This window comes from Xiphophorus hellerii, chromosome 5 (genome assembly GCF_003331165.1).
Source record: "Xiphophorus hellerii strain 12219 chromosome 5, Xiphophorus_hellerii-4.1, whole genome shotgun sequence".
Lineage (NCBI taxonomy): Eukaryota > Metazoa > Chordata > Actinopteri > Cyprinodontiformes > Poeciliidae > Xiphophorus > Xiphophorus hellerii.
Genome location: NC_045676.1, coordinates 27,477,964 through 27,501,736, shown reverse-complemented (window position 1 = coordinate 27,501,736; position 23,773 = coordinate 27,477,964). Strand labels below are relative to the sequence as shown.

General features: G+C 38.8%; 2 protein-coding genes across 3 annotated transcripts in view; both read right to left on the bottom strand.

Annotated features, from left to right (window-relative positions):
* dnhd1 (dynein heavy chain domain 1) overlaps positions 1-14,057 on the bottom strand; it is a 32,795-nt gene extending 18,738 nt beyond the window's left edge. The window contains exons 1-20 of the mRNA XM_032562582.1: positions 13,095-14,057; positions 12,700-12,885; positions 12,410-12,613; positions 12,126-12,236; positions 11,828-11,984; positions 11,454-11,705; positions 10,206-10,346; positions 10,020-10,113; positions 9,358-9,488; positions 9,029-9,272; positions 8,454-8,611; positions 7,796-7,921; positions 7,365-7,641; positions 5,829-5,956; positions 5,015-5,213; positions 4,004-4,098; positions 3,632-3,860; positions 3,393-3,518; positions 3,208-3,302; positions 67-3,121 (exon numbers count right to left, since the gene is read on the bottom strand). Coding sequence (XP_032418473.1) covers positions 67-3,121; positions 3,208-3,302; positions 3,393-3,518; positions 3,632-3,860; positions 4,004-4,098; positions 5,015-5,213; positions 5,829-5,956; positions 7,365-7,641; positions 7,796-7,921; positions 8,454-8,611; positions 9,029-9,272; positions 9,358-9,488; positions 10,020-10,113; positions 10,206-10,346; positions 11,454-11,705; positions 11,828-11,984; positions 12,126-12,236; positions 12,410-12,613; positions 12,700-12,885; positions 13,095-13,435 — 6,349 coding nt within the window. The 5' untranslated portion in view covers positions 13,436-14,057. The remainder of the gene's footprint in view (positions 1-66; positions 3,122-3,207; positions 3,303-3,392; positions 3,519-3,631; positions 3,861-4,003; positions 4,099-5,014; positions 5,214-5,828; positions 5,957-7,364; positions 7,642-7,795; positions 7,922-8,453; positions 8,612-9,028; positions 9,273-9,357; positions 9,489-10,019; positions 10,114-10,205; positions 10,347-11,453; positions 11,706-11,827; positions 11,985-12,125; positions 12,237-12,409; positions 12,614-12,699; positions 12,886-13,094) is intronic.
* Positions 1-23,379, bottom strand: part of LOC116719840 (extracellular serine/threonine protein kinase FAM20C-like) — a 44,498-nt gene extending 21,119 nt beyond the window's left edge. Inside the window, exons 1-8 of one of the 2 annotated variants that reach the window (XM_032562574.1) lie at positions 23,291-23,379; positions 20,927-21,430; positions 19,453-19,628; positions 18,408-18,486; positions 17,600-17,692; positions 17,284-17,399; positions 16,907-17,087; positions 16,185-16,294 (exon numbers count right to left, since the gene is read on the bottom strand). In XM_032562574.1, coding sequence (XP_032418465.1) covers positions 16,185-16,294; positions 16,907-17,087; positions 17,284-17,399; positions 17,600-17,692; positions 18,408-18,486; positions 19,453-19,628; positions 20,927-21,430; positions 23,291-23,292 — 1,261 coding nt within the window. In that variant the 5' untranslated portion in view covers positions 23,293-23,379. Of the gene's footprint in view, positions 1-16,184; positions 16,295-16,906; positions 17,088-17,283; positions 17,400-17,599; positions 17,693-18,407; positions 18,487-19,452; positions 19,629-20,926; positions 21,431-21,540; positions 22,731-23,290 lie in introns of those variants that run through there. The other variant, XM_032562575.1, reaches the window with a different exon arrangement.
* Positions 23,380-23,773: the final 394 nt, after the last annotated feature.

The following is a 23,773-nucleotide window of genomic DNA, read 5'->3' as shown; positions in this document are numbered from 1 at the left end:
TCACACAAAATGGAAACCAGCATGACTATCACAAGTGTATCAGCTCATCTTTAGTGATTAACACACCTGTTTTGTCTTTTTGGGGGTGCCTTACAAAATGTAGAAGAACAGCTCGCAGGATCCTAACAAAAGATGTGATTTCTTGAAGGCCATAATTTTCACATGATCCACTTTCAAAATTATTGACAGAAGTTAAACCATGTTGTCCAAGTAAACTCAACGTTTTGGAGAAAAGGTCTTGAGCCAGTCGTTTCCACATTTTCTGTACTCCTTCATCCAGTTTATACTCTTTTGAGATAGCATCCATTTCACTGTTCCATATGGACTTCCACAGATCAGTGTGTTTGAAATAAACAAGGCCACACCGGGTCACAACAGAAGGGCTTGCATCACATAGGTCGGTCATCTCCAGCAGCAGACTGAATTGTGATGGAGATAAGATTGTTTCACCTGTTGACATACACAGATGTGGATCCTGGGGACTGCACAGTGTGGTTAAGTAATCTAACCAGCAAGGCTGACCTATAGGCTCTCCATCCAATACCAACCACTTTGCAAGTGATGTCTCTTCGCTGTCTATGTTATCCATAAAGATTTCAAGGCATGTTCGATCGTATCGTTCTGAATCTTTCAGAACTTTTGCAACAGCTCCATCTTTCCATCCTCTTTCTTCACAGAAACATCCAAATAGCTCACTGTGGGACATGGCATTTGGAAACAGGACCACAGTGTCAACATAGTACCATTTCAATGCAATGATCTGTGCTTCTCCATTTGAGGTACTTTTGCTGTTTATACTTGTGCTTGCCAGTCTACTTAATGCCCCAGCCAGAATACTGTAACAAGTAGTTTTTCCACTACCCGATGGGCCAATAAGAATGACTGTTTGAGAGAACTTCAGGGTCTGGTATAGAGTAAGGGTTTGCTTTATTATTTCCTTGTCACAACAGAGGTGAACTTCTTGCAGCTCTTCAACAACTGCATCTTGAAGTTGTTTTTTCTCTCTTTCTTGAATAAATTTTTGAAAATCTGGAAACTGAACTGCTAAAGGGAATGTGTCCTTGAGAATAGTGTAGAACTGGGAGGCTTTTCTGTGCTCCGGTGTCAAAACAGAAAGAATAGCTTTGACAATCGCTGTTTCCTCCATCAAAGCCTGTAGAGTGCACAACAGAGCCTTGCGTAGCTGTGGAAGCTTTGTAGTTTCTTTTCTTTCCACTGACAAAGGATCACTCTCTTCAGCATCACTTACTTGATCCCGAATGGAAATTTCTCGCTGCCTTACAGCATGGTGTAAGTATATTTCTGAGGCAGAGATGAGCTTTTGCAAGACAACAAGAAAACAGCTTTGATTGTCATTGAATAAATCAGGGAGGCATTCAGAATCTTTAATCAGGGTGATCAGGCACAACAGACGATGGCTTAAAGACAATGCATCTAAGAATCCAATGGAAGCCAGAGTCACTTCAGCAACAATTCTGTAATCAGGGTGTGCTAATGAAACAGGCCTGGCAGCAAATCGCAGGCAATCTGGAATCTTTGATGCATATTGATTAGATGAGGTAAGAACACATCCAAAGCTTGTGTTGAAAAACAGTATTTTCCCTAAAAGCTCAGAATGGTATTCTGGATCTAACATCTCAATGCAACCTGTGTTTCTGGGTGCAGTTTCACACTTTTTTGTCAGCTTTTGATTCCTTTTTTTCTGCACAGCCACATAGCAGTGGTGTATGTCACTGAGAAGTTGTTGTAGCACTGTCAGGACACCTTGTGATAGTAAGTCCACAGATTCCAACAAAAGCCAAGCTCCTGCCTGAATGGCACCCACCAACATTCGTTGAACAACACCAGATGCTGTGCTTGGAGAGCACTCTTTAACCACAACCAGCTGTCCAAGAGCTTTTCCTAGCTGGATTACAGTGTTTGTTCTCCCAGACATTGAAAGTCCACCCATAAATCCAGACCTGTACCTCATCAAAGCAAGAACAAGCCCCAGTGTTGCCTTGTCTGTGGTGGGAGTATGCACCAACAACCAGTCATGTGGTCCATAATACTCAAAGCCGTACTGGAAATGGTGACCCAAAATATCCACATAACATGATGGATTATCACTGCAATCCAGACTCTCATTTTCTGTGTTGATATGATACTTCATCATGCTTAGCCACTCAAAAGATGACTCGGGTACCCCTGGTAGGTCTATGAGTCGAGACAGCTGCTGTCCATGATTCATTGCAAGTTGCACCAAGGCCCGCAAACACATCATTGCATATTTGGAAATCAAAGATTTATTTTCAGAGCCCAGGACTCTATTCCTGATAACATTGCAAAGGATTGTCAGTTTTAAATTGTTCTTTGTCTTGATCTCGTTCAACGCTTCTGGACTTCCTTCCTGAAAAGCCTTGAGAACACATCTGTAGCAGAATGCCTCCTCTACCACAAGCAGACATTGAAGTGGAAAATCCAGAAACAAATCTAACAATGGGTGTGCATCTTTCATCTCGTCTGCATTGCCCGACTCAGAGTCAGCCACTTTACTGACATACATTATCTCTTGACCGACCGGCTCAAGCTGTCTTCTCAGCACTGTGCACTGTTTTATGAGTTTTACCATTGACAATTTCAAGTGTTTTTCAAATTCACATAGCCAAAACACGATGTCACGGCTCGATTCCAGAGGAGGCTGAAAAGCAATGTGTTCCCGGAGGCTGCCAAAAACACCCAGAACTTTGGGATTTTCAGATAAAGGCCCAGAGTCCTCCAAAATGCTTGCATGTGACAATCCTTTAAGGTCCACTTCAAGCGAATGTACACCTTTGAAGCACTTGCGCAAAAAGAATTGCTGTTTCAATACCAAAGGGTGAAAAGAGAGTAGCTGCATTATCTCACTCTTGCTCAAAAAGTACAATCTTGGAAACCGCTCACGAAAGTTCTGAAAAAGTTTGTCCATCCGGTTGGAAATATCTTCCATTGTAAACAAACCATCCATGAGGGTCTTGCAAAAGCTTTCACCATAATATCTGCGATTTTGTTCAGAGCTCAGAAATGTCCACACGTGAGGGTCGGTTGAGATTGATTGCATTATTTTTTTAAAAGCTTCATCAACTGGTTGAAAATGCTTCAGCTGAAAAAAAAATTCCACATGAAAATATTTAGTTACAAAGCTTTTAAAATGAGACATGTTCAACTTGTGTACGCATTAGAACTTACCAGATCTACTCGGTCACAATTTGATGTTTCTATTAATGTCTTTGTCAGGAAGACCCAAATCTGCTGAAATCTTTCAAATAAATCAAGCAGCTTATCTATAAATGACGAGAAAAAAGGCAGTTTATTTTAAAGAGCTGAAGACAAACAGAAAATCTTTTAAAATACTTTCTTAATCACTACTTCACCAAGAAATTTTAGAGACTCAGCCAATTTTCTCAACTGCAGCCTGAACTCAACACTGTGTGGGGACTTCATCATAGTGGAAAGTGTTATCAAATCCTTCTGTATGTCAGCAAAGTATGTTTCTAGGCCTTAGAGAGAAAGTAGGAGAATATTGCTGTAACGTAAACTCCTGAGGTATAGAAGCAGTGAAATCAAAGTCTTCATGTGAAATACCGAAATGGTGAAATTTATTTGGCCATACCAACAATGGAGAATCTGGTACCATTACAGAAGCATTGCTGGGTGGTTTTAACAGTTAACCGGATGGATCCTATGAACATCTCTTCTGCCTCGAAGCATCTTGAAGTCCGACAATGACGGCAAGTAGGGAGAACCAACTCATGTAGCTGAAAGAGTCTCTGTTTCCATTGTGAACAAAGCATTTGGAGACCCTTCTCCAAGTCTCTCTCTATTTGTGCGTCCCTGCATGTCTGATAATAGTAAAAAAAAAAAAAAGAGGATGGTTTACATTAAGTAATTATTAAGCCTGATTTCCAAAACATGTTATCTTGTCCTTTGTTGCCATGCAATCACTACTGTACCAGACTGCATATAATCTGAAATATTTACTTGCCTTTTCTAAAAGTGTTTGGTGGGTTTCAGAGTCAAAAAAAGACATGAATGTACCGACAGTCAGGTTGTTCTCCTGAACATCAAGGAGGCCCATGTCTGTGTGACAAAAATTTTTTTATGAATATTTCATATTACTCTTGGAATCATATATACCTTGTAAAAGTATTTACATCCCTTAAACAATTCCACATTTTGCCAAATACAAATTCTTGTGTATTTTACAGCGGTTATGTGTTACAGACCAAAACAAAGTAGTACTTAACTGTAAAGTGGGAAAAAATGATGCAGTGTTTTCTAAATTAACAAATAAAAACCTTAGAGATATGGTGTTTATTAAAATGACTCATATAACCTCTCGTAAAAATGAATGCAACCTTAAAATAAAATCATAAAAATGAGTAAATAATAATGTTCGAAAACAAACAGCAAAAAGAAAGCCATTGTTAAAATAAAGAAACAAAAGAGTCCTTCTGATGGATTGACACAAGCCTTGCAGAAGTCAAAATAGCCTCAATGTAGAACAATTCTTTCAGCAGGAAAATGAACCTAAACATACAGTCAAAATACAATGGAGTAGTATAGATCAAAGCATATTTTGTGTTGGAATGGAAAAGTCAAAGATTGTATCTAAATCCAGAGGATGTGAGACAATTCTTCACACTTGCCCTAGAGAGATTGTCCATTTAACATGGCTAGCTTGAAAAGTCAGAAGGGCAAATGTTGGTGGTTTTACAAAGTATTGACCAAGGGTGTTTAATATGGACCCATGGTACATTTTTCTCAATTTCAATAAGCAAAGAATGCTGAAAACTACATATTCTTGTTTTTCCACTTCACAATTATGCGCAACTTAGTGTTATTCTGTTATATTAAGTCCCCCCCAAAATCAATTATCGTAGTAGGAAAAAGCAATAGTGAGCAGTGAAAAAATTCACATGAAATTATTATTTTTGCAAAGCACTGTATAAGATGTGGTTCATGTGGTAAAACATACATAAACAAAGTCACTAACCTTGGAGAAGAATTTTCCAGTGTTTCTCCTTAAGCATGGACTTCTTCAGATTTGCCAAGACCTCAGCCTGGTGGCTTAGCTTTTTCAAGATTCTTGAAGTCTCTTCCAGCACTGCATCATTAGCAGGGATGATACTGGTCAAAGATAGTGCTTGGTTTTTCCAAAGGATAATTTTCTCCATAGCTTGTGGCACTGAAACCTAACAATGAAAACAAACCAGGAGATAAATGAAGCATCATAGAATAATAAGGATTTCTAGAGTACAGGTAGGGATGGAGTTAAAAGTTTTATATTTTGTAGTACTGTTGTGATAATAATGAAACTAGCAATAAGAACTATTTATTACTTCTTTTTTAGGTAACTGTAAGGCTGTGACTGCATGGCACAGCAGTCACAGCCCCACAACAACAAATACTGCTCTTAAGAAATATACCCATTTGTAATACACTTCTTTAGGATACCAGGCACGTATAGAAGTTTGATTTGTGTCATTAAACTGCGCACGGTAGCTGCATTTAATCATATTTTCTAATTTATCAGTACCTATTGATACTCTCATAGAAAAAATTACTCAAATTCCTAAAATAATGCTTTACAACAGGCCTAAACTACATTCACACGTTATTTGTTGTAGGTTTATTCAAGTTATTTAAGCTCCAAAGAAATTAACAGATGCCAGAAAAAAATCACAAATTCACTTAAGTCTGAAGAACATTCCAATTTACTTAAGGAGTAGATCAAATAAAAAATTTTATATTGTAGCTATTTCATTTTCTCTGGTAATAAGGTAAAAATGAATGACTTGACAGGTTACATCACTGAGTTTTAGTAGATTCCACTCTTCCATCCACGTAGTGCACTCAGCTTTAAGTTGCCACAGCTCTCCACGGGCGAGGATTTTCTTAACATCTACTGCCAGACTAGCTAGATCCAGTTGCTGCTCTAATGGGACGCACAAAGAGTCAGAGGTTTGGTAACTTGATAACATCTATTTCTCAATTAGTTGAGTAACTATTAAAGATGCCTAGGCCTGTCGCGATAAATGATAAATCGATTAATCGTACGATAAATTAAAGCTATCGATGTCATTTTAATTATCGGCACTATCGTCTCTTCCGACCTTTTTCTCTTTCAGCTAATGAGACTGAATGAAAAAAGGCTCAACTCCGGTGCCTCCCTTCCTCATTTCCTTAGTGTAAAGCCCAGAGCACACTACACGATCTCAGATCTGTCGGCCCATTTTCAAAACCTGACAGACCACACATTACCCGACAGAAATCCTAGGTATAACGGTTCTATCGGTTCGTTCCTGCGGTGTGGTGTCCAACAATGGGCACAAAATAATGGCTACAAGTTCAGTTAACTAATTTTAAAACCAGGTATTAATCAATGCTTTACTATAATCTACCTGCAATGCATGTGGCTAGTGTCAGTCCTGACTGAATGAAAAATCATTATAACCTATTTACGTCACGTTAACGAAGAACAGCTGAAAAGTTACCGGGTTTATCAACTGCGGTAGCAATTTCGCTCCAACTCCTCCCCTTGTCATTACTATATTCTTTGCATGTTAAATAAACATTAATGTTGTTTCCACATATTATCTCCAATGTCTGCTGGACTTCCGGTTGCGCCGTTTCAGCTGTTTGGGATTCCCTGACGTAATTTACCATCAGAAAACACGGAGGAGAATCCCTGCTTTCTGATTGGCTAAATGTCACATTCAACAGGTGTAGTTAAAGCTCCCAGTCTGGGAAAACCTCTGATTTAGATCGGAGCGGCAACGACGATCTACCGTAACACACCACACAATCTTAGAAAGACCAACGATCTAAGATTGTTGTAAGGGGAAAAATAGGAGCAAAAAATCATGTAGTGTGAACTATTGCATCAGGTAGTCGATGTGCCCATCTTCTCTATTTAAATCTAATTATTACTGAAGGGCAACATAGTATACAGACTTCATAATCTGCACTCTTTTGGTTGAATGCAGTATTTATTTCCACTTTGGCTTTATGTTGTTTAGTTTTTTTTTTCCAAGTGAGTTTTTTGTTAATGGAGACTGAGAATCCATTTTATTTTTGTTTTTGGTTGTTTTGTTTATTTTGTTTATCAGTTCCAGTGTTTAGTGTTCTTTTGAAAATAAAGTGTATCTATCTTTGGCAGGAAAACGCATGCATTATTACATCATTTCCATTAAATCAGTGTAAAAAGATCTTCAAACAATATTATCGTTTATCGCAATAATTTTTGAGACAAATAATCGCTCAGCAAAATTTGCTATCGTGACAGGCCTAAAGATGCCTATTCTTTTTTTTTTCTCATACAAAATATTTTTATCTAGACTCACCTTGCATGGTTTGACTGCAATTACTAAGCTCCTCCAGTTTGGTCCTGAGTGTTTGCACACGTGTACCCATGTATTTTAGTTTACACACCATCTCGTTGGCATTCTGGCTCGGGTCAAGGAAAGGCCCAGAGGTGGCCTTAAGGACTATATTTCTAAGGTCATATGACAAATATGAAAACATTGTGCCCAGTGCATTGGTCACAGTGGGAAGGCTTTGGGACACAAGGGCATCAGCCTGTTTCAGATGGGCAATAAAATTATCCCACATCCTCATCACCTAAATATAAGAACACAAACGGATGCAAATGAAAAAGTAATATTTTCGAGATCTGACCAAACGTTGCAAGTTTTCAAGTTTATGCACATAAAAGGAGAGCATGTCTATGAAGTGTCTTATTTATGGCATAATTTTCACATCTCTGTCAGCTAACCTTCTCTTCCAAAGCCAGTTCCTCCTCAGTCATCTTCCTATAGATCATGCAAATTGTGTCACGGAGAGAGAGAATGTATTCCAAACGCCTCTGCATGTCAGCCAACATCTTCTCCAACTCCCTGACCTGCACAGGGGCAACAAATAACCTGTTTATCCAACATATTTTAAAGTATCACAGCCCTCTACCACTTCCACTGCCAATTAGAGATGCCGGTTGATAGAAAGATGTAGAAATAAATGTTGCACAAAGATCAAATCCTTGAAATGAAAAACTTTTAAAAATAGAACAAAGATGTATAGAGACATTGCTTTTTATTTCAATATGAAACAGCAGTGAAAGTGTAAAAAAAAAAGATGGCCTAAAATGACACTTATTGTTCATAAACCTTTCTTTTAAGTGTAAAACAAACAAAATTGTCTTTAATTTAGAGACTTAAACAGACTTATAGGGCATCCTGGCAACCTATCTTTGGTCATTTTAAGTCACCTAAAACAAGAGAAGTTTGGTCTGATTTTACGTCCGACAGTGAGAAATAATATCTGTATTCGGTGTACGCAAGTATCAGGTTTTAACTGCATTTCACGTTGATATAACCATTATTTTCAAATGTTGTCCTCTTTTGTGTAAACATCTTATTTTGAAAAAGTTTCTTTACCGTAAAGACGAATTGAGAGAAGTCATTCACATCATCTGGTTCTGTTCTGAGTTCAGCAGTCATCCTCTCCAACTCCTCTATGAGGGTTTCTGACTGCCTCTTCATCTGGTCAACAAGCAAGCATTGCACTTCCTCCTTAATGACGCCAAGCACCTCCACTGATGAAACAACAGGAAAGAGAGGAAGAGGATTCATCATGAGACACAAAGTACATTTCTCAAACAGTACAGACATTAGCAAACCTTTCATGAAGCTTAAAGAGCATCTTGGTGGTTTGTATGTTATGTTCTGTTAACAGTGTGCAATTTTTGCGACAAATCTAGTTTAATGTATTGTTTGACGCAGATACAGCACACAAATTTGCAAAATTAAATCAATTTAAAAGATGTTCAAATGTATTCACTGCTCTCTCTTTTTTTCTTTTTTTTTTTGCAGTTTTCAGTGTTTTACATTACTTAACATTTGGAAAGGTTTCCAAAACCCCAGAATATTAATATCTGACTTTCAGTTTATGAAACCACAAGTTGCAGTTTGAGAAAAGGAAGCTTTTTTGTTTTCGCACAGGGGACACATACTTAGAGTTTGCTTTGTACTGGTAGAATGGATGACGATCAGATTGTTGGATGTGCGGCTTGATGGGGTCACTGTCTGGACTCTCTGAGCCCAGCAGTGCAGCTGCTTAATGAGCTCCTCATACACAGACGCAGGCTGATCCTTAATGGTTTCCAGTAAGGCTGAACTCCATTGACTGACAAACAAATGGATGTTCTTCAACCATGAGTAATTCGCATAGAGCTGTTCCATTTCTAGTTCGGAGTCCTGTCCGAAGAGACATGAAAAGATATGAACAGACTACTAATATTTAAGATCAGCGTCTAGTGATTGTAAAAACAGATACTTTTACCTTGATGATCTTGGCATGCTCAGTATCAACTTGCTTTGTAACATCATTGATGTTGACGTACCACTCTAGTCGGGCTTTGGAAAGAGGATAGTAGCAGTCATTCACCTTTTTGCCTTCCACCATCAAAGAAGCTGAATGAGAAAGGTTGGTTAATCAATCACTGCAACTGCGTTTGCTTCTGGAGAACAATAAAAACTTGTCTTTCTTACAAAATTGCAACTCAAAGCTACGGAAGCTGAGAGCGGACATCTTTTGCACATACTTTTTCCAGATGGTTTTCTGGAGATAAATTCATTCGCCAGTGGTTTTCTCAAGATAACGAGTTATTCCAATGGTTTCCTCCAGATGAGTATTTTTCACGATGGTTCTCTCAAGATAACGAGTTAATTTCACAATGTTTTTATTGAGATAGTGAGTTAATTTCCCGATGGTTTTCTCGAATTAACAAGTTAATCGAGGTGCGTGTTAAACCTGAATCCATCCTTCAATTTCATGCCACTGGTGATAGGTTTACTTGAAAAAAACCATCAGGAAATTAAGTCATCTCAAGAAAACCAAGGGAAAATAAGTATATGTAGAGCATGTCTGCTGTTGGCTTCCATATAAAGCAACTGATGTTACTACAACACAACATTAATAGAAACAAAAAGAAATGACCGTACCTGTCGCAGTAGAATATTCATCAGAGATTAAATCCTGATCCGAGTCGCAGTCTTTGCTGCTAGTCTCCAGGAAGAATCCTAAATCGTCACATATCTGTCAGGGATGAAAAGAGTTGATGTCCATACAATACATATTCTAATTTAAATATCATAAAATTTGTTTTAAAAAAATAAATGCTTATCTACCTGAACAATGGTGTCAGCCCTCAGGAAGGAATTGGTCAGTGCTTTGTGAAACTCAGAGATTGGTGGGTCAGTGCTTAACTGACTATTGGCACTGAAACGCAATTCAGTGTAGAAGACACTGCGCCGCTGAGATGAAACTTTCTGAGAAACACATAATACAAAAACATCAGCGTACCAACTCCTAAAAGATGAGCTTCATAATAGCTTTGTGTCCCCATTTATGTTAACAGGAAAAAAATATGTCTTAGTTCTGAAAATAACTTTTAGAGAAGAGAATGTGAAAGTGACTGGTGACTGGTTTTTGCCCAGTGTTAATTTCAAATGAAACTGATGTGTAATTCTGCTTTCCACAAAGGCCAGATTTGGGTAGTGCACTACAAAAACCTGTCCTACTAACATGTTACCCCACCTAAGCAGTGGATCTCTGCAACTGGTTGTGCCAAACTCTATAAACAAGAGTATATGCAGGTTTCAGAAAGTCAAACTTAAGGCCATTTTAATGCCATCATGAATAAAATTTAAGACTGAAAAAACTATAAATAAATGGAATATTAGAGGGATCCCCCTCTATTACCATCATCCATAGCAAAAACGATGAGATTTCTGGGCTCTGTTTGAAGCTCTTGGCAGTGGCTTTGCGCTTCTCACACTGCAAATGGCTCTCTGCAACCTTAACACCGATAGCGCCAAGCTTTTTTTTTTTTTCCAGAGCAAGCCAAGTATCATAATGGTAGGCAAAAGAAGTGAGTCAACAGAGGGAAAAAATGCCATCCATGATTTAAAAAAAAGTAGCTAGCAAGCACATATTAGTAATAACCATTAGCTTAACCGTCTTGACTTTAAAATGTAGGACCTGTGTTAACATATTTAAGGCACACATATATTTTTTAAATGAATCTAAGATATTTTAAGACCTTATTTTTATATACATAAATTTAAGACTTTTTAGGGAACAGACACCTGATAATTTGATGAGTTAAACAGTATTCTTTGAGATATTCAAAACTCAGAATACCTTTTTAATAGCCTGACCTAACTTTAAACTGCTCCACAACTTTATCATTGCTCTGTTCATTGGCATTCATAATGCTGTTAGTCCATTAACTTTCTCAAACAAATGCAGTGACTGAATACATTTGCATACTCTCTTTTTACGTTAAAGTTTAAACTTTAACTTCATGCCATATAAAAACATTTGCGCTACATAAACACATTTGCAGTACACTTTGTTTTATACTCTCTTCATACCTTAAAGAATTTGAGAAAAGAATTGGCATCTTGCTGAACGACAGTAGCAAGATTCTGCATGATGATGTGATGGACCAGCAACGCAAAGTTTCCCAGTTTCTTCAAAATGCTTTCCGCCTCGGCCAGCTGTTTCTTTATGCTTTGTCGGCGGGCCAAGAGCTGGTAAATGGCTTCAGAAGAATTCTTGATCTTTTTGGAAAGTTTTAGTTGAATCTGGAGCGCCTTGTGATTTTCATAAGACTCATCTTTTACCTGAAGATAAAAGTTTCATCAAAGAGAATTAGACGTTTTTTTAGTTAATAAAACAAAATCAATACTTTTGCTGAGCCAAAAACTGCATCTTTTTTAGATGTCTTTCTGAGACAAAGACATACCGAATTCATAAGCGCAGCCTGATATTTGGATAACCTCTGTAGAGTCAGAAAACACTCATTGTTTTTCGTCATCAGTACTTTCTTGAATTCTAGCAATGAAAAGCTTTTAGATTCATCCAAAGGCATCCAGTTTATTCCTTGTAGCTCCTCAATTACTCTGTAGGCACAAGGAGTACAAAAGTGGCTTAAAAGTCCAATTTTGTTTGCTTCATCTAAGCGTTTAAGACAGTTTGCATTCAACACAAATGTTCCAGTATTATTTAGATCACTATCCAAACTGAAGTTACTCCTAACTTACCCAGATAACAGATGTAGAGCAGTTCTGAACTGAGGTACAGCTAAAAGAAGCAGGTCCTGAAGCTCGTCGCACTTGCGCCGAAAATGTATCCTGCGTACCGTCTTATGCCAGCTGCCACACGCAGCCAAGAGAAGATGAAAAGAAATACATATAAGTAACGTTGCACGTTATAGCCCAGCGGGGAGAAATAGGGGTTTTTAAAAATCGGCAGTCGGTGATTGGCCAGGAAGCTACGATTGGTGCACCCCCAGTAAGACAGACAAATTATTGTAGAAGCACTTTACCTGGAAAAAGTTTTGTTCATTCTGAAGTTTCTGAAAAAACTGATTCTCTGCAAAGTCATCCATAGCACGTACTCTCTGTACCAATCTCCAAGACTGACAGCTCCACCAAATCCTGTCGTCGTCACGTGAACCACAGAATTAGGGCAGAAGACGTAGTAGTCCGTTCCAGCATCTGTGGCCGGGACCACTTGCAGATCATAAGGCCTACAAATCAAAATTACACTTACACACTCATTTACATTTTAACATTCAGCATTCAATCAACAAAAGGAATCAAGTGTCAGTTCTACCTGTATGTATCCTCATGCACTTCCTTCAGGTAAAACAGTTCCTCCAGGCCTTTCCTTTCTGCAAACAAATGAAAAACCTCTATGCCACTCATAGAGTATTCAATTTGTTTACTTCCTTTTGCACTTTTCATTTTTCTTCTGCCCTTCCCCTCTGACGCATCTATCGATTCATAATACCCTGCAAGACTGAAGCAACAAAGAAGAATCAACAAATGAGAAACTCCTTTAGGACTCAAAGGGAAAAACTTGACCTTTTGAGATTGGTCAGATTTTCATGAAAGGATTTCAGTTAGCAATATAACCTTCTGTTTAGCATTACGCCGTTGAAGCTCAGCGTTTGGAAACAAAAATGCTATTTCATTTTTTCTTTTTCTTTAACTACCAAACAATATTACCTCTCTGCTTTCAGCTGAGCGATTCTAGTGGGGGTGTGAGCTCTTAAGGCAAGGGTCACTGGTCGAAGTCCTTCAGCCCATTTTGCCTCCGCTATGGCTCTCTGTGAACCAGCATGACCGATGAGATGAGGTGGTTTCCACAACGGCTCGGGTTTGTTAGATGGAAGGTCTTCAGTGAAAGATGTAAAACTGAAAAGGTCCTTTGACCCAGAGGATGTTGGGAAGCATTTCTCAGAGAACAGAGGCAGTAAAGTTCTTTCAGGGGAGTGGGCCTTTTTCTTAACTGTGGGTCCACACTTTGATTTGTCACTATGACACATCGGAGGAGAGCCAGCGAACATGCTGCTGATTTGTTTGTGTACACCACTAGCCGGTGTGAGAATAACAAAATAGACACTGCATTGCAACAGTCAGTTTCTGTAGGGAATTAAAGAAATGAGAAAAGGTTACAGCCATGCTGTATCATGCAGTAGTCATACATAGCATCGCAGATGAAGTTGAAAGAAAAGTACACATGATTTTCAATATTTTTACCAAATGCAAATCTGAAAAGTTTATACTTGGTTGCCTTGAATCAATACTTTGTATTATTGCCATTTGCAGCTGCAGGTGTTTTGGGGCATCTTTTCACACTAAAATCCCTGCTAATTTATGCTTTCAGAAAAGCTCAAGCTTTAATCAGATTGGATGGAAAGTGTGTGTAAACGCAAATTTCAAGTCTTGTGCCATTCCAACATATGAATTATGCTTCTAGTCCAACTTTTGCTGCTCCGGCTTTATGTTTAATATTTCTATTCTGTCAGGAGGTGAACCTACACCCTCACACATCTGTGTATTTTTAAAAGCTTGGGATATTTTTTTTTTTTATCCAAGATGAAGTTTCGTTCTCTAACAAATGGACTCTGTTTATTCATTAGTTGACCTCTGAAGGTAGTTCACAATACTACCTTCAGAGGTAGTAAGGTATATATCCCAAAATCTTTTAGGATATATTAAAAGATAGGTATAGGTATATATCCCAAAATCTTTTAGGATATATTAAAAGATACCGAACCATTTCCACATCACACTTTCCAGATTGTTATTTGGAAGAAATTGTAAAAAGCACGTATCCTTTGCCTTTCTCTACTTCATGTTAGTGCACCACATAATATCACAGAAAAATACATAAACGTTTGTGGCAAAGTGTGAAAAAGTTCAGAGTGAGAATTTTGTTGGCACTGTAGCTTTAAAGATTTAAATTAAATATATAGTAGACTAAGCAAGATAACAACGAATGTAATATTTAAACAAATAATGGCAGTTTGGTTAAATTATTGACAAGCATTAACATTAACATTAACCTGTAGTCGTAGCACAACACCTGCGCTACGACTACATTTAGTTTCTTCCACTAAATTTAACAGGTTTTTTCAGTAGTTTACAGTAGTTTTGTCTGTTGCCCATCACTACTGCGTGACAAAATTTACCATGCTAAGCTAAATGTGAGTTTTGTTAGCTAACTATGCTAGCATTTCGACGACAGACGACGACTCGCAGAAATAAATAATAATAAAAAAGCTTCCTCAATTATGAGTGTCTGCAAATGAAAAAAAAAATTAAATAAAGTGCCAATTATAAACTTGAACAGTTACTTGAAACATAACGCGCTCTCGCTAACCAATTACAAACAAATAAATGAAAAAGACACTTTAGCAACTTTCTTTCTTACCTGCGCAGGGAAAAGTTGTGAGGGAACCATGGCGACAAGCTCGTTGTTATGGCAACGCGCAGTGAACTCTGTTGACGGGAGGTTGTCAGGCGTTGAAGGTTGAGTGAAAACAGACCTGTAGCCTTCATTTTTAAAAAAATAAAATCTCGTTTCATCCCTTGTTCGAAAGGTTCCTTATGCTCTTGTTGGAATTTTAATACATTTGCCCATACAGTTGGAGTATACTTGCTTTCAGAAACCGTTCTCCGTTTATAGTGATTTACGTTTTACTGCGACAGCCAATGTTTGGAAGACGCTGATCAATAAAGTTTTGAGAAAAAATTTTAGACAATCCTTTGAAAACAAGTCCCACTCATTATCATAATCCTTTTATCAGAAGAAACGTGTGAGAAGAAAATAAAAAGTTGATTTTACATGATATTTTACGTGTTTAAAAAAATATACATAAAGGATGAGGGGTTTTTTTTTCCAATTAGGACATGTATATTTATTTATTTATTTATATTCAGTCATGAATTACTTACATCACTCTTAGGTATATTTTACACATTTTATCTCTTATGGTTACATTTGTATTATTAATATTTAACACCTCGGATGGAGTAGCTTGTCAACTAATAAGCAATTTCCCCTCAGAGATCAGTAAAGTATATCCTACTTTATTTTGGTGAACTTCAGGGAGGTATGGAGCAATAATGGAAAGTTGCTAAGAACAGACTCTACCTAAACTCTACAGAAATTGAATGCTTAATGCATTGAATTAAGCATTCAATTGAATGCTTAATTTTTTTTCTTCACATTGCTATATTCATTTAGTTTTGCACTGTTGCTTATAAAGCTGAAATGTACACACAGCTTTTCATTATGGCTCCACGACTCCATGAAGTTCTCAAAACTCTAACAGACTCGTATAAAAAGCTTTAAATGTTTTGATGTCATCTGTCTAGACAGCATTCAGTTCAAGTCTGTTTGTCACCTTGAGTCTTTCTTTTTTATTACAGTGACTGTAAAAAGCAATTTTCAATCTGAGGCCTGCGCTAATATCACAGCGGAGTTCTCTCAGTCTTGCTGCAGATCTGGGCAACGACAGGGACACGTATTTTTATTTGTGTATGTGTTACCTCACACTTGCTCAGCAGACGGGGTCGCTGCAAAGCCAATGACCCAATGCCACGGACTGGGCTTCTAACATTTTCTAACTGACATTAAAAAGTGATTTAGCTCCTTTCTATCTTTAGTAAAAATACTAAGTAACTAGAATGCAAGTAGCTGAATTAAAGTTTTCTGACAGGTTCTGATGAGTTGGTTGTGACTGGATGGGATATGAACAAACTGAATTAAACTGTAGTGTAAAGCAGCTCTGTCCTGAATAAACATACTCATCAAGAAATCCAACACGACCAAATCTATGAAGTCCACCAGTCTTGTGCCTTTGTCATACGGAGGGGTCTTCTTCACGTTCACGCAGTAATTAGGATCCGTTTCCCATCTGAAACACACGGAAAGTCATATTTTCTGAAAAAAACAATACTTCCCAAGCGTTAGGGCAATCGCAGGACAATTCTGAAAGAAAAAAAAAACCTCTGTGAGTTTAATCCCAAAGGATATTTTTACATTAATCTTAAAAAAAATTTCTAGAAAAACTTGGAAATTTCGGATTTTCAAAAATGAAAAATGTCAGACTTTTGGATCTCGGAAAATTTCCAAAAGTTGATTTTTTTTTTTTTTTTTACTCTTGAAACTCAGAAACAACCAAGTGTATTTTTCTAGAAAATGTCTGAGATTAATCTCAAAACTTCGGAGTTTTTTTCTAGAAAATTTAAATGCGCAGAAAATGTTCTCCTGTTTTATGGACATTTTTTAAAATTTACACTCAGAAACGCCCTTGTTTTTGTCCAGAACATTTCTGACATTAATCTCAATTTTTTTTTTTTTTTGTCAGAAATTTACTCCTTCTCTTTTCCTACCTACAACACGCCATCTTGTAAATTGATACGTTTCCAAAACAAACACACTCGCTGACTGACTGAAATCTCAATCCATTTTGGTATGATTTGAAGTTCCTCGTCGTAAACAGCTCGACGCATCCGGGTCTACTTACTGCGCCAGCTTGCTGCGGCTGTAGGAGCGTCTCCATGGAGACCTCCAGCTCCTGCGTTTGGCCAGCGACAGGTCTGGCAGCATCACGGCCAGCGAGGCCTCCAGGTCCTGGGGGGTTCCACACACCGCGTGCTCCGTGGAGCAGTAGTAGGAACACTGGCCATAGAAGCACACATTGCCCACTAGAGGGAGAAAGAAGCGCACAGATAAGAAAAACAGAGGTCGGTGATGAAAAAGAGACACCAATGTCAAAGCGAGTTAAAAAAAAAAAAAAGAAGAAGAAGAAGAGAGAACTCGCATGGTTGAAATTAACATGTTTATATTCAGAATTTCAAAGGCCTCGCAAGCTGCATGAATAATTGAGGAGTGTGTGTGTACCGGGGGAATTAAAGAAGGTTTTAGCCAATTTGCGGTCAGTTGTGACATCTTTGATCTCCTTCACCACGTCCACCAGCCTCCCGACGGCAGGAGGGACTCTCCGGTAGCCCAGGATCCTGCAGCGAGATGAAGGGGAGACGAGAAGAAAGACGAGTGCAGAGAGGAAAGGCAGAAGAAGACGGCGGGGAGAAAGATCTGAGACGCGGCGTTGCGTAACAGGCGTTCATTAAGCCAATGCATCACGCCGCCGTTTAATTGACGACGCTCGCCGTGGCAGCGGGGCGGATTTATGGGCTTTAATAAAGCCATTCTCTACCTGTCCAGATGAAAGGCGGCAATTTCCGCGTTGTGTCGCTCAAAGTCGGAGAAGTAGTAAAGGTTGTAGTTGGTCTCGTCGTCTCTGTCCTGTCTGTTTGGGAAAAGAAGAATCCATTTATGCAGGTTCTAGTAAATTCTACTCAATTCTTCTGGTTCTGTTTGACAGAATGTGTCTAATCCAATCATTTAGATCCAACCCCTTAAGATAGGTAACACTCTGCCACCTGGGCAGTCACAGTCAGTGGCCTTAGAGTGCAACATCATTTGTCTCTCTTTGTATCTTTAAGGATTTCCTGTTGAGTTTGTGCCAGGAGAACTTACATTTTTGAAATATATTTTATCGCCATATATTCTAGGGCTGCACCGACTGCAGTTTTCCTACCTGCTGATACCGAGGGTTTTTTTTCTTTTGTCTGAAATGTCACTGGAAATACTTGTATATATTTACTTTCTAGGAGTGCCAATAAGTGTGAAGGGGTCACCCCCCATGACACTTCCTCTGTCCAGCAGTTTTCCTACTGCTTTTTTTTGTGTGTTATTATTATTATTATTTTTCCGTTTTTTTCTTTTCCATTCTTTCTTTGCTTATTTTCTCTTTGGAATGCAGTACACTGCAGCTGTATCACCTCCCTTTGGGGAATGAATAATACATGAAATTGGATTTCCTTCCAACAATGCTCTTCCTTAAATCTGGTGTTTATTTACTGGAGCCATTTCAAGAAGATTACATTTAGTGCAGGCTTTGCTAAATGGTCAATGTGTTTTTTGTTTTTGTGTTGTTTTTTTTTCTTCCTTCTCCAACTCACTTCTTGGGCTTGAACAGAGCTTGTCCGTAGTTGGGAAACGACATCACCAGCTTCAGCTGCGTCCCCCCTGACTTCTGCACTGAAAAACAAGCACAGAGAGCGTTACCATCGCAACACACACACACACACACACACCCACCCACACACACACACACACACACACACACACACGCCGACACACAGGTTAGCAATTCAGCACACCATTTCATACACGTTGCCTTCAACATATAAATGTATCTTTATTCACATTCTATCATAGTTCTGAATGTATTAATCTCCATCCATCTTCCCATCACCCGCATCCACACAGCACGATGCATCATGCAGGTATTTTTTTTTACATTTTGCATGGAGCTCAAAGAATTTTGCTTTTGCAAGCCATTCCATAAACACTTGTAAGATTGTTAAAGCTTTTTTTTCTACTGTAGCAATGCTTATGCAGAGGGTAATTTCAGCTACCTTTTAAGAAACACTCTGGTCCAGATCTGGATTTCGTGGTTAACCTCGAAATAATCACAATAAAAACTTCAACAGTGAAGAAACTCACATGACTCGCATGGAGAAGTTTGCTGCAAAGCCAGCAACTCGTGCATTCCTGGCGATCATCTGCTGAACCCTCTTCCATCTGCATTGAACCTCAAAGGTCCTCCCCAAGCTTCAGTCTCTCTCATTTGAGAAGAACTTCAAAGTCCTGTTTGAAAGTCTAGCCCCAAACCTCAGGTGTTGCAGGAATACCAGAACCCTCCTTTTCAGCCTGACTCTTTACTCTCTGCTGCCCCTAGTTTGCCACCACACATTTGGCTAAGAATACCAATGATGTTTCCGTTTAAAATCACAGCGGGTTCTGATTCAAAGGTCTATCCATTTGAATTAAAATCAGTACATTTTTGTTCTTCGCTTAAAAATTCTCTCCTTGCCTGGAAATTCAGCCAAGACGCCTGATTGGGGGTGTAAAACAGCTTCAGCCCCTCTGCTTTAATTATTCAGCAGGAGAGAAAAAGAACACTGCATAAATATGGAAAGCCAACACTGCACATGTTCCTACCTGCGCTGACGACGCGATGCGTGGCGAGCTGCTGGGCTAAAGGCTCCATGTTGGGGTCACGGTGTGGGTAGAGCTCCCAGCGTGTGATGCCCAGATGAAAGCGTAACCATGGAGGCTGGCTGCTAACACTGCTGTTCCACTGGACATTGTCATATATGTCTTGTGTGTCACTTTCCCTGTAAAAATTTAAAAAAAAAAAACATACCTCTAGCAAACAGTTTCGGAGTTGTCATGCTATGCAAACACCTGCAATATTTTAGGCCTGTGTTTGTCAAACTGTGGTATGGTGAAACACTGGTGAAACTTGGCTAGCTTTAGCTTTAGAGGAAAAATACTCCAAGAATCTTCTAGAATGTGAACTGAAAACATCTGCTGGTGGATACTTATGCTGCCGACTATTTATCTTTGACACACTGACTTGGATGAAGGAATAACATCACACCCAACCAAGATTTGTTCTGCTTGCCAGCTGGATTTAGCAGAGGTTTAACTCAATGACTAGGATGCTAGCAAAACATGCTAATAGCCGGCAAACTCTACATTTTAGGCTTTCAACACTAAAGCAACATGTTCAAATGGAGGTTGCACATACAGTATGAGTGGGAAAGTTTTGAATGAGATTCAAATTGCCAGAAGCACACATGAGTAGTTTATTACACACATTATTAGTGGCTATCACCAGATGGCGGCCATATTGGTCTTTGCTGAGAAACTCCTCTCTTTCCTGCTTGGTGACCTGATTTGAATATTTTTATGACTAGTCACTTGGAAATGTTTATTAAAATATGCAAAGAGATAGGATTTTTGTTCTTTTTTTGTGACAAACTAATAACAAAAGAACACATGAAACTCTTTCTGTAGTGTTCTATCTATCTATCTATCTATCTGTCTGTCTGTCTGTCTGTCTGTCTGTCTATCTATCTATGCTACATATCTGAACTAAGGTTATCGGTATCAACGTCGGTATTGACTTATGCTTGCTTCCAATTTTTAAAATATCAGTATCATTCAGATGAGTAAAACTGGGCCGATATTAAAAACCAATGTTGACTTCCATCTTGCCATTTGTGTTTCAGACGGGGAAGAGGAATGTGACCATTTGGTATTTGTTTGGTCATGTGACGATGATAGTGATACAGCGTAGGATTATCACTATCAATATTACTATCAATATTACTGTTTAAAGGAACAGTAATATTGGCTTTTTTTGAGCTACAGCTGTATGAACTACTTCTCAGTGCAATTTGTACTGTTCCATCATGGAGCAGAGAATTGTGTCTGCTCCTTGCAGTCTGACCCATCTGGTAGGAATAAGCTAGGAAACTTAGTTAACTGTTAGCAAAATTACACATATAAAAAAAAAACAGAGTAGATGAGTTTAAGGTTTCATTTGCCTCATCTCTCTCTCTTTCTCTCTCTCTTCTACCTGGAAATTCTCAGATTATTTCTTCTCTTTTAACACTATAATGCTGACCACATCTGGGAGCTCCTCTGACTCGGTTTGGTCTTTGGTTTCACTTTCAGAAGCCAGTCGTCCTCGGGAGCAGCCGGCCTGGGCGTGTTGTAGAGCGGATGGTCGAACAGCGCCTTCAGCTTCAACATGTCGGACTCCCAAACTCCCGTTTGGTTGGCATTGCTCTCTGTGTTGTTCCCCGTCGCTCGTTTATCTCCTTTCCATGTCAAGCGTTTGTAAGGAAGCCTTTGAACGTTTACCTTTCCCCCCCTTCTGCAGTCTTGACTGGAAGAATCCCCCTGAATGGCGTCTGTTGGTGGCTCCCCGTGCCTTCCGTCTCTCGCCGAGGCGTTGGCGTTGCGCGCCAAAACCCTGAAGCTCATCTCAGGTGGCAGCGGGGCGTCACAGGGCAGGTGAGGGATGGAAAGTGTGACGAGCGCCAGGAGGAGGTGGAGGGAAACGGTCACGAAGGCCAAGGAGAGACAGATTGTCCTGGAGCGACGCCACATGCACCATGTCATCCTCCTGAAAAGACAGACAAGCGGGTCAAAGGAATAAGAAATAGCTCGGACACTAAAAGATACACGAACAATAGGGTCTGAATGAGTAAAAATAAACAGCAAAAGTGGTCATACCTCTTTAGACTCTCACATTTCGGAATTACAAACCCTTATTGGATTGCATGTGGCAGAACAACACAAAGACATTAGGATACTTGTGGAGGGGAAGAAAACAATAGGTGTTTTTCAAAGTGTGTTAGCATTACTTTATGTTCCAATTACCCTAAATCTGGGGTGTCTAAGTTCAGCCCAGGGGCCATCTGTGGCCCCATAGATTAATTTTTTGTGGCTGCCAGCTGCAGTTTTTGCCCATCCAGGTACAGGCATAGGTGGTTAATGCAAATGGAGACTTTTTATTTTTAAATCGGGGTCAGGGTTTCACCCAGTGTAAAACTGGTGGGCCACCAGGGTTTACTTGTGTCCCCACCAGGCTTAGTAATGTTTATTTATTTTCTTTAGTTTTTTTTAAAACAATTGCCTTTTTTTTTTTTAAAGATTTTATAGTTGGAGTTTAGGTATTAATCTTCCAGTCTTCCAAGTGATATTTTCAAATTTCCTGTCAACTTTAAACATTTTTAAACCCCAAAACACATCGAACCGCTGCATGACTGCCCAAGAGTCCCAAGCACCGGTCTTAGCAAGTCTTCTGGGGGGAAACACCGGGGATAAAATAGAGAATAGAGAATGTTAAGTACAACACTAAGTATTCCTGGTTTTCTAACCAAGCTTTGATAATGAGTTGAACCACGACTATCCAAAGACTTTTACTGAAAACCCATTTTCGTTTTAACAATGAGAATGGCAAGCATTTTGAAAGAAAGTGAAACAAACCCTGTTTTTATCATTTGCTCAGTTGAGTCAAAAACTATTTGGAAACCTGGATGTCTTTCTGTCTTTCTTTCCCCACGTGACAAAAAGTTTGGACGCCCCAGTCCTTAATAAAACTGATTGCAACTCACTGCCTTAAGAAGTCGTCTAATTATTAAATACAGTCCATGCAATTTACCTCAGAAAACAAATAAAACTGTTCTGTGAAGACCTCAGAGATTTGTAAGAGAAAATTAGCAAACCAATAGCAATGAATGCTAGAAGTTACTCTGGTCAGACACATGGTGGTGGCAGCGTCATGCTGTGGATGTCCATTTCTTCAACAGACACAAGTAAACAAACAGAGTTCAGCAGCAGTTAAAACCAAACAGGAAAACAACCCTAAACAATCAACAAGAGCTTCGATAGAATGATTTTGTTCAAATTTATTCACATCTTAGAATGGTCCAGTCAAAGTCCACAAATAAATTAAATTGAAATTCCGTGGAAAGACTTGAAAATTGTTCTCACATACAACCTAGATAATCTGACTGACTTTAATTTATTGTGAAGAAAAAGAAAATAGGCAGAAAAAAAGCAAAGCTGTGGACACAGAGTAACCAAAAACACTTCATTAATATTTGCAGTAGGTTCTCCAAAATGAATGCCTCCCTTTTCACACATTATATATTCCGTCAATATAAGAAACATGCACTGTTTTGTGCTGATTTATCACGCAAAATCCCCATATGTTGCATCGTGGTTGCCATTTGGAAAATGTTGTAAATGTTAATGTTCTCTGGATGTGCTAGCAAAGCGCCTAATGTTTGGACAAAAAGAGAAAGAGCAAGCATGGTATAGTTGACGCTTTGAAAAACAAACTTCTGAACCAAAACAGTAATCAGAATTTTAACAAGGTCTTTAAGATTTTTTTTTTTCTTTTCCCTTCTAAATCTAAATCAAAATCTTTTAACATCCAGAGTAAAAAGGCAAGGCCTGCTACAGGAGACATACTCACATGTTTCTTTGTTTTACGACTTATCTGCTCCTACTGGTGTCTTTTCCAGAGGTACGACTAGACACTGTGTTGTACCCGGGTTCCAGTCGTCACATTTTTCTCTATTTTTTTCTCTTAACTTCACAGAATTGCAAGTCGGGAGAGCTGCCAGGTTAGAGTGATCTGGGCACAGATCAATGTGTTTGCTCATTACTCTTTAAAACTGTTTGTCTTATGTAATGTGACTTTTCTCTGTTTTTTTTTGTTGTTGTTTTTTTTTAATGCCTGACACGTATGAATTATTGAATACGCAACTTATTTCATCTGTTACACCCAACATGTAATGCCAGAAGATTTTCTTTCTTACAAGAGACATTACTTACATTTGAATACAAATGCAGTCTTCATCTATTTAAGCTTCCGCAGCAACCATTGACAAAACGATGAATATTTCGCCACTCATGGTCAGTCTCGCATGCGTTCAGAAATTTAAATTGACTCCAT